General features: G+C 36.6%; 2 protein-coding genes across 2 annotated transcripts in view; one reads left to right on the top strand and one right to left on the bottom strand.

The window, feature by feature from the left end:
- The window catches only part of LOC121434783 (zinc finger protein 804B-like), a 510,352-nt gene that overhangs the window by 462,295 nt on the left and 34,037 nt on the right, over window positions 1-14,020 (bottom strand). The gene's annotated exons all lie outside the window — the stretch shown is intronic.
- Window positions 11,577-12,338, top strand: LOC121434646 (testis-expressed protein 47). Its single transcript, XM_041633584.1, has one exon. The coding sequence runs from the start codon at window positions 11,577-11,579 to the stop codon at window positions 12,336-12,338; it is 762 nt and encodes a 253-aa protein (XP_041489518.1).

Below are 14,020 nucleotides of genomic sequence, written 5' to 3'. Positions count from 1 at the left end.
AAAAACCTTATAATCCACAACTTCAGAGAGGTGGACAACTAAGAGGACCTTAAGAGAAATGTACAAGGATCTAAATATGAAGAAGAAAAAGACAAGATCTCCTGAGCAAACTGGGAGCATGGGGGTCAAAAGAGTGGGAAGCAGGGGAAAGGGGTGGAAGGGAGGGGAGCAGAGAAAAATGCATAGCTCAATAAAAACAATAAAAAATAAAAAAAAAAGAACTCTATCAACTGAAGGGCTTAATAATGATGAAGAAAAGTTATTCTACTTAGAAACCTTTGCTTACACCAGGCTGGCAATAAAGCAAATGGGCTTAACATAACCAATGGTTTATTTCATAAATAATTAGTTACTGATTTCAAGCCAAAAAATTAAAAAATAAATCTACCAAGCAATCTATAATGATGTAAGATCTTTCACAGCACGTAACTCTCACATAAACAGCAGAGCTGCAGGTTTATCTGTGTCATGAATAAAAAGACATTGACATCAGCCCCAGGATTATCATCTGCCTGCCCTGGAACAAAGATTAATTTAAGACAAATAGGTGCTGGCTTCACATGTGCTGATTGTATTTCCCAGATACTGCCTCAGCAGCTCTCCCTGTACACAGTCATAAAGTATTCAGAGAGGCCATTCTCTCTTCCTCAAGTCACACGTAGTGGAGATTGAATACGGAGCCTCTGTACAGGAGAATACTAGAACTTGAATTCCTTCTTCTATCACCTGCTGGTACAATGTTCATGCTCTTTGAGTTTTTCATGGCATAAACTTTTTTTACTTATCTCTATAACAGTGACAGAAAACTCCCTAGTTATAAAATGTAGTAGCAAAGCTTTGTCGTGTAAATTAGTAACAGCGGGTGGAGAAGGACAATGCATGACTATGCCGTGTAAATCAGTAACTCCAGGTAGAGAAGGACAATGAGAGCCGGATCTGCTTTCCAGAATCTGCAGAACATAACTATTCTTTTGTTTTCACTAAAAAGATTTTTTCCTAAAAATGATCTTTCAAAAATCAATACTCAAAGTATAAAACTGTATTTGTCCAAAAAACTGTCTTTATTTTTTTTTAAAAATATAAACAAAACAAAAACAAAAAAAAAAAATCTCTTTTTGAAACCAGAGAAGGTATTGAAGAGGCCAGAAACCCACACCTGAATTCAGTATTGGAAAACATGACCAACGGGAATTTCCTTGCTCTTTTGAGACTCGGGTCTGAGGAAATGACCTTATGAAAAACGCAAAGCTAGCTCAGCTCCAAAATAGATCACTGGAGGCAGCAAATCCACCATCTAAGAATGATTCACTAAGTACAAATCACACGAATTAGCCTAACCTTTACAACCTTCTCAGCATCATTTCCCACCGCCCTTTGAGCCTGAGAAACAGAGGTTCAGTTTGGTCAACAGTCAAAACTGAAAAATTGTGTTTTCTTCTACTGTGCTGTGACTTACTATTGGAAATTTCCAGAAATAGAAACAAAGAGACACAGAGACAGAAATAGAGAGAGAGAAACAGAGAGATAAAGACAGACACATAGAGATAGAGGTACACAGAGATGAGCGAGATAGGTGTAAATACTTAGCAAATAGGCAGATTATTTGAACAGTATATAATAAAAGAACTTAATAAAGTAACTGTCACCACAGAAAGTGAATTAATATTCACTGGGGCTGGAAGATGACTCAGCAGATAAAAGCACCTGCTCTTCTTGTAGGGTGACCTGGGCTCTGACCCTAGCTCCACATCAGGCTGCTTTCATTTACATTTGCCAGTATATCCACTGCTAGACGACCAGACACTGTCTTCTTGCCTCGGCAGGTACTTGAAAAAATTACACACACACGCACAGGTACGTGTGTGTGTGTGTGTGTATTTCTGATATGCCATAATTAAACAGTAGAAGTTATGCCATCAAATAAAAACAGAAATCACACAAAGAATATAGAATATTCACATAATAGACTGTATTTCCACTAACTGGGTCATTGGGCTAGCAGTTAAGTCCATAGTTACTTCAAACACTAGCCTATAAAATGGGTCACTTAAAATCTTTCATAGTTAAAAGAACCACAAAGTGATTAGATTTTAGAACATGAGGCACATAGTGAGCAAGACTACTTTGCCTAGAAAATCTGTGAAACAGAAATCCATTTGAAGTGATTCTCTAATAGGTCAATTGTGACCTCAATAAAGGGGAGAGGTCCCTGCATTATGAAGACAAAGAATTAGAGTAAAATAAGTGGCATATACCATATGGTTATTTATGCAGCTCAATCTTCAGCTCTCTTCTATGGAGCGCTCATTGCCCATGGGGACCCACACTCTGTCTTACAGCACAACCCCTATCTTGCCTCATTCCAATACTCTATTTCAAAAATTCTATGTTCACGCTGCCCCGCTCCAACAAAGGTTATATCTTTAAGAATGGTTACTGAAGACTGTGACCCACTATTGTAATGAGCCTTTTTATGTCCACATTGTCCCTAATGTTAGCAAACTTAGTTTCTAAAATATGTGTTGGTTCCCTGAATTTGAATGGGAATATGTCTTTGAATTTAGTGTGTAGGAGAACAGTTTCAAGATAACAGTGGTTGTTAAATAAATTAGTGGGAAACTATTTAAAAATCTAGGACAGAGCCAATCTGTACAAATATTTCATGTTCCTTATACTAGTTACATAAAATAAAAATAATATGGTTACACAGAGTTTGAAAGGCATTATTCTGTAAACAAATAATTGCTAAAGTTCTAAATTCTAATAAAAACTATCATTTTATGTTCAGGATATAATAATATTTTAGTAGGTGTTTCTGATTATAAGACTTTTTCGCCTTGCCAAATATCCCAAAAATATTTATTAAACTACTCACCAATAAGCATAGAACCTGATTACATTACATGTTTTTCTAAAATAATATACAATAAATGTCTCTTGAGTACTACAACACTCAGATTTAAATGATTAATCTTGGGAAAGTTCTGGCATTGTGCTATATTACAAAGTACTCCAGGGAGAGGCATCATGTCCCTGTTGAGTCTTTCATCTAAATATTTTGTCAACTCTGTTATAACGTCAGCAACTTGCGGGTGTAAAGACACTAAACTTCCTTGTGCTGAATTTTCCTTAACGGTGTGGTATATTTTGTGTTGGTGCCATGCTCCTTCTAAATCTAAAGCAAAGAAGTTCAATTTTCTCCATATCATTCAACAATTAAAGAAAGACAAACCAAAACCAAGCTGTGAAAAGATGTTCACTTATTTAAGGTGTTTTGCCATAAATGATAATATACAGAGTAGGTATTTATATAAGAATTCCAAAGATGCTATTCCATGCATTCTCCCTTATGGACACATCATGGTAAAGTAAATGGACATTGCCTTTGATTAGGTCACATGACATAATTTCCAACAGGTATGTTGCTAATGTAATGTACGATCATGCACTGTCAGCCACAGAAACAGAAAACAAAGTAGATAAAAGGGAAACATAGATATAATTCAGAGTTTACTGTTATTTATAGTCAAGAAGATGGAGGTACAGTCTGTGATCTTAAGATATTTTCAGGCATATACCATATTCTGCTTTCAGATTCCACATTTCCCACACAACCCAACAGCACTTTGTGAAGGAACTGGAATGCTTGCTTTCAGTATGGAGAGCCAGGGATCTCCACTGCATCTTACCTTGCAATCTTCCTCCTCCACAATTTGCTGTCCAAACAGTGACAGACTTCTTTCTGACAAATGCTTGGGAGAAGCGCCAAGCCTTCGACCATTCTCTCTACTGTGATTAACTGAATGGTTCTGACTCCTCTGAGCCATTTAGTTTTAAACTATTTTATCTAAAATGACCCCAAAAGTTTGAAAATGGTGACATATGAAGGCTGTAGCAAACCTTAAATGCCTTAGCCCTTTCTTTGAAACCTCCCTTCTGAATTGACCTTCATAAGCTGCTTTTGTTTTCCACCTAGATTTTTGTAGCTTCCATAACAGACTATTACCTTTTTAAAAAAGAGAATTGCCAGTTTGGATGTTCACCTTCCTAGACTTGAACGGAGCGGGGAGGACCTTGGACTTTCCACAGGGCAGGGAACCCTGACTGCTCTTCGGACTGGAGAGGGAGGGGGAGAGGCGTGGGGGGAGGGGGAGAAGAGTGGGAGGAGGAGGAGGAGGGAAATGGGAGGCTGGGAGGAGGCGGAAACTTTTTTTTTCTCAATAACGAGGGGATCAATAAAAAATTTAAAAAAAAAAAAAAGAAAGAATTGCCTCATTTTATAACTCTCAACACATGCTCCTTACACTGTTAGTGTCTTCTTTTGCTTTCTCTGGTCTTATCACCATTACCAATGCCACGTGTGTCATTGACACCTACCTAAATGCTTATTTACTCCTAAGTTAACTAGTCATGTGGCCTTCAGGTCTACTAGCTGAATTAAAATTTTTATGTGAGAAGATAAGAACTGATTCTCAACCACATGTCCAATGTTCATGCCCATTTTATACAGAGTAGATATATATTAATTATTTGAATTTAAAAGGTGTGCCTGTGTTTTCTTTGACAAATAACTTCAAAAGACTATTTCATACTGCTTTTGGAAGAGACAAAGGAACAAGGAAGGCAGGAAGGCAGGAAGGCAGGAAGGCAGGAAGGCAGGAAGGAAGGAAGGAAGGAAGGAAGGAAGGAAAAAATAATATGATAAAGAAAGCATATAACATTAATTCCTTGTATAGCTTTAACTCTAGTGATTTAGTAACAAATTTCACGCTGGTGTTCCATGAAACTGTCCACTTAGTCTAACAAGAGTATGACTTTTTCTAGAAGGCTTCACCCAAGCTTTAGTTACTTATTTATACTAATCATTCTGTTAGACTGGTGGTTCCGTAGTGTTGAGACACATAATTACGTTAAAGGAAGTAGTCCTCCTTCTCTCTATTCTGAAGCACAGGAGAAAGTTTAAAGTCATGCTGGGATTCTCTGGAATCAGTCTGGTTCTTCACAACCTTACATTCTAAAATCATAAATTCAAGGGACATCCTCAAAGGCACTCCATAACCCTTGTGGTGCTTTAAATTAATATGGCTGTCCTGGACTCATCTATTTGAATTGTTGGTTCCCTCTTGGTGGACTGTTTAGGAAGCATTAGGCGGTGTGACCTTCTTGGAGAGTGTTTCTCTGAGGATGGGCTCTGAGATTTAAAGAGCCCACTCTAGGCTTAGCCTCTCCATCATTTTGCTTCCTGCTTCTGGATCGAGTGTAAGCTCTGAGCTATTTCTCCAGCTCCATACCTGTCTGCTTGCTGCCAAAATGATCAGAGATGCACCTTCTGAAACTGTCTGCAAGCCCCCAATTAAGTGTTCTTTTTTTACAGGTGCCTTGGTTATGCTGTTTCTTCACAGAACGGGAATAATAACTAAGGAACTTTGTTTCCTTTAAGATGCTGCTAATATAAGAGCTTTGTCACCAGGAAAACCCAGCAATGCTTTCTATTTCAATATTCCTAAAGTAGTGGATACCTGACCATTTCTAAGCGCACCTGAGATTCCTGAACATTTCACCACCACTACAGGATTCTACTCCCCTAAATTAGGAAGTGTTTATCTGTTTACATCTTGCAAAGTGCTCAAACTGTCAATAAATCTAAGATAAATGACCGACTAATAAAAATAGGATAATTTATTTGAATCACAGTTATCATTTAGATATTTCCTTTACATTTAATTTATTTAGGTGTTATAGGATCTCTGTATTCTTAAGTAGCTATCCTGCAAGCAATAGCAGATCAGAAAATCCACTGCAATGAACCAAGTTGGCAATTTGTTAAGGACTGTGGTCAACTAGTTTAAAAAAAAAAAAAAGTACCGAACTTAATAGCAGAAAATTCTAGGAGATTGCCATGCCTTTGCAATAGAATTTGCTACAGTGGGATACACTGGTTTCTGTGTCCTGATCCATTCATGTCACTATAAAAAATATCACTGGGTTGGGTGGGGTTTTAATGTAAGCACAACAAGGAAGTTGATGAGAAAAGATTTAAACAATGTGTAAACTATCCACTATTTTAACGACGTCCTCTATAAGTTGTGAAAAGAATGTCCACTTACCTAAGGTAGCCCTATAATAATATGTCTCTCACAATCACTCTAAGAAGGCTTATTATTAATATTAAATGAGTATATGAAAATGTAGCTACTCCAGGCCATTAATGATGTTTGATCTTCTCTATCTGACCTATATGTCCTTCACCAAACAGAGGCCATTGGGAGTTTATCAAAGAACACTTGATTCTGGACAACATACCAGAGTATGAAGTCTAAAAGAAATCACAAAATGTACTGTGTGACATGTGTTATGAGTATGTTATGAGAAATAAGCTGATATGAAATAACAGGGGGCATAATTGGAATAACTGAAAAGGACTAAGACTGCAAGTTCCTACTAACTGTTAAGTGATGACAACTTGAACGTATACAGCACTCTAATTAGACCACTGTAGATAAAATAAAGCAAATGCCTCCTAAGCCAGGTCGATACAGAGAAGAATTCTGTGGGATTCTACATCTGAGATGGGCAATTAGGATTGCTGTGCTTGGGAGCTCACACAATGAGTCTCTACTAAAACAAAAGTGTTCAACTGTAGCTATACATTCCGGCCAAACAGAAATTGTTCAAAATGCCTGCTTTTTCTTTCCTCTCTTTACTGTTGACATCTTAGCAAAACAGGATAAATGCCACCTAAACTTTTTAGATAGTCAGGGGGCAAAACTACTGTAATTCAAGTGAATAACCTAACTGACATTTGATAAATGGGGAAAAACATACTGGGGAAATAGAATAAAACTACAACTATAAAATCATATATTGGACTAGTCAAACTATTATTTTAGTTTGACTAAATAAATGCATTAGATTGAACCACACAAAGCTATCACAGCTAATTTTTAAAATAAAGAAATGATTATTTATGTTTTTAAATCTGACACCAATTAGATTTTATTCAGAGATTAGTATGTTTTGAAAAATGACTAGTTTAGTTGAAATATTATATCACTTATCTATTTAAATTGGTGAAAACCCATTTCTCTATTAAGTTTATACTAGAAATAAAAATATACGTGAAAGAGAAGGGTGATAAATCCCACACAGTGGGTGGGAGGATACCACTAGTGAGCTCCTTTTCCAGGAGCATGAGTGAGAAAGGCACCTGGAATCTCCAGAAGAGGTTGCGTTCATCAGAGGAGTAGGGGAGCCTATCATGCTGTGATGCTATTAGAAACAGAAATCTTAGGGTCTAAGCTGGGGTCATCCTTGTAGATTCCTGGAAATTTCTCTAGTGTCAGGTTTATTGCTAACCCCATAATGCCTCCCTCAATCAAGACATCTCTTTTTAGGCTCTCATCTCTGTCTTCCTCCATCTTGACTATCCCATTCCGTCAAGTTCTCCTTGTCCCTCTCCTTCTCCCCTTCCACCCTCTTTTTTCCACCATCCCCATGTTTCCAATTTTGTCAGGTGATCTTTTCTATTCTGACTTTTCAGATGTATTTATATATGTTTTTCTTAGGGTTCACCTTGCTAGTTAGCTTCTCTAGGATCATGAACCATAGGCTCAATATCCTTTGTTTATAGCTAGTACCACTTATGAGTGACTACATAGAGGAGAGGATGCTCAAAATGACCTTGTCCTATAGTCAGACTGATGAATATCTAAAGTATCATCGTATAACCTTTCATCCAGCAACTGATGGAAACACAGGCAGAGACCCACATCGGAGCACTGGACTGACCTCCCAAAGTTCAGTTGGAGTGGGAAGAGTGAGAATATGAGCAAAGAGGTCACAGCCATGATAGATACACCCACTGAAACAGTCTACCTGAATGTGGTTGACAGTGGCACGGCTGGGGCAGACTGAGGGGCCACTGGCAGTGGCACCAGGATTTATCCCTACGGCTTGTATGGGCTTTTTGAGATCCTATTTTCTTTTCATGGATACCTTGCTCAGCCTAGATATAGTAGGGAGGACCTTGGACTTTCTCCAAAGCAATGTGCCTTATCCTCTCTGAGGAGAAGATGGAGGTAGGGTGGGGAAGAAGGTAGAGGGAATGGGAGGAGAGGAAGGAGTGGGAACTTGGATTGATTTGTATAATGAAAAAAAAGATAGTTGGTTTTTTTTTTTTTTTAAGAAAAGAAACAAATCTTAAGAAAGCAATTCAGCAGGAGCCATGCAGGTTAATGGTGCTTAATGTCTGGAAAGAAGTGATGACAGTGAAGACAAAAGCTAAAATATTGATTATTTACAGCAAGATTTATGGAGACCCCAAAGACAGTGACAATATGGGAAGTAAGATAAAATCTCAATTGAAGCCCATATACAAGTTATGTTTTCTTCTCATGTGCTCTTTCTGAGGACATATTATAATCAAAATAAGATACATAAATGGGAGCAGACATGTAAGTGGGATAATATAATCCAATAATTAACCTTATTTTGAAGGCTGGCCCTTGGAAGGAAATTGTGCTCTCTATAAAGAATACCTAATGAAAATCAATCCTACCTGAATATAAAGTATTTGTTTGCCTATCTGGGGTAGTAAAACTATTATTTTAGATGCATTAGATAGAACCATACAAAGTGTCACATTCGGATAAATTTTAAATTAAAGAAATGATTTTTCTGTGGATTCAGGCAGGGGTCTTTTGTAGCAGTGATATACTGTAAGTTCCTGATAACTATGAGCAATGCCAACCTTAGGTAACAAACCATCCTGTTACATGCCTCTATGTTCACTGTGATCTAATTCACTCCTGGAGGTTGGAAATAATATTATAGATCACATCATGCACACAGTCAATGTAGATCATCCTTTTCCAATATTCAAGTTGCAGCAAGGACTCTGTAAAATCATTTGAAAATATAAGCATATTATATGAATTATTATACAGGTTTACATTCTATAATCTGAGTTTAATATTGGGGTGAAGAAATCTAGAGGACTATAAAGGGGGCAGTGGAAACCAAATGCATTTTGAAATAGGGAATTTTTCATATAGTTTTTCAAGTCAGGGTTTCTATATGTGACCATGGTGGCCCTAGAACTTGATTTGTAGAAGAGGCTGACCTTGAACTCAGAGATCATCCATGTACCTCTGCCTCTCACAGGCTGGGATTAAAGGTGTAAGCTAGCTTTCTAGAAAAATAAGAATTTTTAAAAGAAAGTAAGTCTTATAATTTGGGATTTGCTTTTAAGAGATATAAAAAGAAAAGAGAAATGGGTTTGATCTAAAAACTATGAGACAAAATATTAATCATTATATTAGTAAGGAATTTTTTTCATAATTTAGAGTAATTTTGCTTTTAAGATTCTAATGTAATTAAATTTCTTTCACTTTCCAAACCCACCCATATACACTTACTGCTCATCTTCAAATTTTTGGATTATTTTTCACTAATTGTTATTGAATATAACCTGTTAAGTTTGTATAATGTTACTTCTATGTATGTTTTCAGGGGGTTGACCTTTTGGCACTAGACAATGCTGACAAAGGAAAATAATTTATTAAAAATAATTTTTATAATCTCAGTTTCTAAATTTTCAAGGAGTAGATTTAACATCTATGGAAAGAAGAGTTATAAATAGTAACTGAATAAAATGATGTAAAAGTCTTCTGTAAAAAGATTTTTGAATGGGCTCAGGTTTTTCTTTGTCAGTGTCAATCAAGCAGCTGTGTGTGTGCGAGCTGAAGCTTTTGTGTGAGAAGATCCCATAGATGGGCTCAGAGGAGCCAATACTCGATTAGGCAGTCATGAGGCAGGAGTAGCATCAAGGACCTTTCTGATGTCCTCATAAAAGTGAATGCAGAGTCTACTGAGCTACTGCAAGGAAACAGGGTGGAGGTCTTTATGGTAACAGCATATGATAATGAATCTTTATGGTAATTAATTATCTTTATGATAATCAGCATTGTTCAGAACTTGATGCCAGAAGAATTCCACCAGATCATAGAAAGAGATTTGGGGAAAAAAGAAAATAGGTACATTCAGTTCCAAGAAACGAATGAAGAAGAGGGGGCTGTTGGAGACAGTGGTCAAAACTGTCCTTTTCACAAAGACACAAGAAGAATGGAGAAAACAGCAGCCCAGACAAGGCACTGACTAAGTGAACCGCTTAGGGAAGAGTCAGTGAGTGATGAGCTGAATCACAGTGAGTGAGGAATTATGGGCGATTGTTATGTATCACACAATTAAAGATTTATTAAATCACCTCTCAGCCTTCACTTTCTGGAATAATTTATCACTGCAAATTATTAAAATCAGATCATTAGTTTGAATAATGAAAATCTCAGGAGAAAAAAAGTTCTCTAAGGTTCATTTTTTAAAATTAGATCAAAGTGTTTCCTAGCCTTGTCACATGAGCTCATGTGAGTATAATATTAAAAGGCACTTTTATTTTCAACTCTAAAAATTAACTTAAATTCACATCAAGTAGCCCAAACGGTATTGTTAAACATTTGTATAAATGATTCATTATCAGAAAAAGTCATATGTGTTCCTATAGTTTTAAGTAGTAGATAAGTGAGCTATAGGTACAAGTTCTACTGCTACAGCGGAGATGTAACTGAAGGTGCTCACATTGACCACATGTCTGACAGGCAAGGGTGTGTGTCATAAACAAACAAAAAAACAAGAAAGAACAAAAGGCATTCTGAAATATATTTCATTTCATTTCCCCCACAATCCACAATGTTGTGCACATGTTTATTGGGGTACTCTCATTCAAGTAGAACTAGGACCTGTTACGCTTCGCTTCTTTGTTGCCAAAGGTGTTCTAACTCCTTTCCTGACTTATGGGTTTAGAACCCTAGATAGGACAGTTGAGGGTCAGAGCACTGGCAGTTGGAAGCATGACAGAGGTCAAGCCAAGAGGACCTCAAAGAAAGGTAATGTACATGATGTCTTTAATGTACATGTGACGAAAGTTAAGGTGGCTTGGGAGTGGAGCTGGGACATGAAATTTGGTCAAAGCAGAAGTCTGCTTTTATTTAAACCTCGGTAAAACAGCAAAATAGAAGAGATTTATTGATAAAAGGATAAACCAAACAGCTTACTTTTTCTCTTAAAAGTTTACTGTTATGATTAAAGCAACATTGTTGACTTTTAGCATTGATAGTAAATGTTAAATAAACTAATAATAGCCTAGAGTACCCCTGATTTATTTTTATTTTACAGGCCAGTTAAATGTATTTTAAATGTTAGATAAAGTACTTGCTATAGAAACACCATTTTAAAAGCCTCACGTATAGTTTGTAATCATCATGGCACAGCGAGGTCTATTACTAAAGATAAGAGTTATTCCACTGTGAACTCAGAAACCATCTCTGGGCTTTCAGTCATGTTGTTACATTCTCTTCCTTTTCAAAGACATTGTCTGTAGCATTGAGTAGGGATATTGTTATTCGTTAACACCTGACACATTTTGTGTTGCTTTGTTGTTGCCTTTTTGTCAGAAGAAATAAAAATAAGAGTTCATCACCAGTGAGACTTGTAATCACCTAGAAGAAAAAATAAGATTCATCATGTCTTTCATGGTCCATAGTCGGAAGGGCAGCAAAAAGCATTTTCAAGTGGACCCTCTACTGATGCCCAAAGTTCCTCGAATCAATTACATGCACCTTCAGGAAGAGAAACACAGGCTACAGCTAAAGAAATTCCTCCTTCACAGGATGTTTCTTGTGGGCCACCTACAAGCCAATGTGGAGAAAAAGCAGATTACTGAATACTTCGAGCACCTCTTCCAGTCAATTCTGAAGCATCACTTAGGAGAGACAGTTACGGGCTTATTGCTCATATACTCAAGCACTTTTCTGCATATCCTTGAGACCTCCAATGGCACGCTTTTCCGAATCCTTTTAGATTATGTTGCACATGAGAAAGAAGACAAAGAATTTATCATCCATAACGTCAAAATTATAGTTGCTTCTCATAACATCCCCACAAGGTTGTTCATGCAATGGCATGTTTCTGTCATCAAGGTCCCAGTTCTGTATCTAGATGATGTGACACAGTCACAGTCTCTATCGGAAGTCATCACAGATTTTCTCACCATGACTCACAAACTGGCATTTCACCTTTTTAAGACCGTGAAAGTTGGTACGAAAGGGCCAGGTGACAACTTGCACCAACTTGCCCCTGAGCTACTCCTCCCAGAACAAACTATCCAATACTTGTGCAAAGCTGATGAATTCTTGGACCCAGCAACATTCTTAAGCATGTATAACAGACCCATACATGTTACCCTGGATTCTGAGATTGTGTGGCCAGCTCCTTCCCGTTTATAGGATGGGGAGGGATTATGTGTGCATATCTCATAAAGATTTTGTACTACTTTAGAAACAAAGAATTTCTAAAGTTACTCTTAAAAAAAAAAGAACAGAACATTGAAATAAGCGCATGGAATGTGAAACAGCTTATCTAAAGCTAAACATAAGAATACATCTGCTTATTCTGATCTAAAGCTTAATAATTTTTTTCAGGTAATTGGGTTTATTAAATTTTAAATTCCGTAATTTTCATGGGATAACTCTTTTTTTTTCTTTTAAGGAAAGTATAGTTGAAAGGGATTTAACACCATTTGGGCATTTAGTTTCTCAAGCATTCTCTCAACATTTAACAAGGAGTCTTTATGATATGGTAGAATAAATATGTTTAGGGTTAGATTATTTCTAACAGTTTAACCCTTAAGAAACTTGCAAGGTAAAGTTACAAGCAACCATAATATATATGTGAAATAATGTATTATAATATGTAATATACTGCAAATGGTATAGTAGGAAGTGGTAGAATAAACTTGGAGAATATAAGGGAATAAACCATTAATTAACAATTTGTGAATCAGAGAAAATAAAACCTAACCTCTGAAAATAATCCTAAACACCCATATTCTGACCTATACAATCAGTAATATTGAAACTATCATAAAGATGAAACACACAAGAGTTTTTGAAACAACTAGAAAACACCATCAAATTTCAATACAATTTTTTTATGCAACATTGATTCATTGAGCACTCCTCTGTATGACAGGCATATTTCAGTCTCTAGTGATGCAACAGTGTTCACACAAGGCATTGTTCTTGCCCAGTTGAAAACCTTAATATTATATGTAAGTAATATTATAGGACACAAGTAATCAGTGTTGTTGTGTCAGATGGCATCTCATTGACGGGGTAAATAGTTTGGAAAAAGTGGTATTTTCTAAAGTAAGAAAGTGACCAAAAGTGTAGTGTATGGTTAAAAATTAAAATTAAACATCAAATTAAGTTTAAACACTTAAGTTAAACATCATATTGTGCCTTGTAATATTACACAAAAAAAATGTATAATACATCCAATCCAACATGCTCCTCTTCCAGTGTGACCTTCGGATTCCTCCTATTTTATATGACAGGATTTACATTTAAAATCTGGCATCCTTCATACCTGCTTTTGCCAACAGAGTATGGTAGACATGAAGCTGTGCAACCTCCAAGGCTAATTCACAATTCCTAGTGCCTTGCTTTGTTGACTTGAACCTGAGCTCTTATAATACAGGCACTATGCAATAGGAATACTTACAGCTGTTTCCAGACAACATTCACAGCAAGGGCCCAGGTGACAGCCAATTACTAGATGCTGAGTAAGACTTGGTGGCTCCAGATTCTCTGCTTCCAGGATTACAAGAAATATCATTTGACACTGTATGGAATAGATATGGACTCTTCCTAGGAATCCTGCTCAAATTCTAGACCTGAGATGAATGTGTAGTTGTCTAGATCTATAATATATGTGCATGTAAATGATTTTATCAGTTGCTATTCATTCTTTTGTGTACATTACTAAATGTCTCCAAGTAAACACTTACTACGAAACCAGTCATTGTCGTTGGTTGGATACCCCAAGAGTGTTAAAATGTGTCTCCATATTGCCTATTCTATGTCATTTTTCAGCCTATATCATTTCCTGACATAAGAATTACTGGTAG

The sequence above is a fragment of the Microtus oregoni genome, unplaced genomic scaffold (assembly GCF_018167655.1).
Source record: "Microtus oregoni isolate MIOR12 unplaced genomic scaffold, Mior012 000044F_ref0000062, whole genome shotgun sequence".
NCBI lineage: Eukaryota > Metazoa > Chordata > Mammalia > Rodentia > Cricetidae > Microtus > Microtus oregoni.
This window is presented reverse-complemented; position numbering and strand designations above follow the sequence as displayed.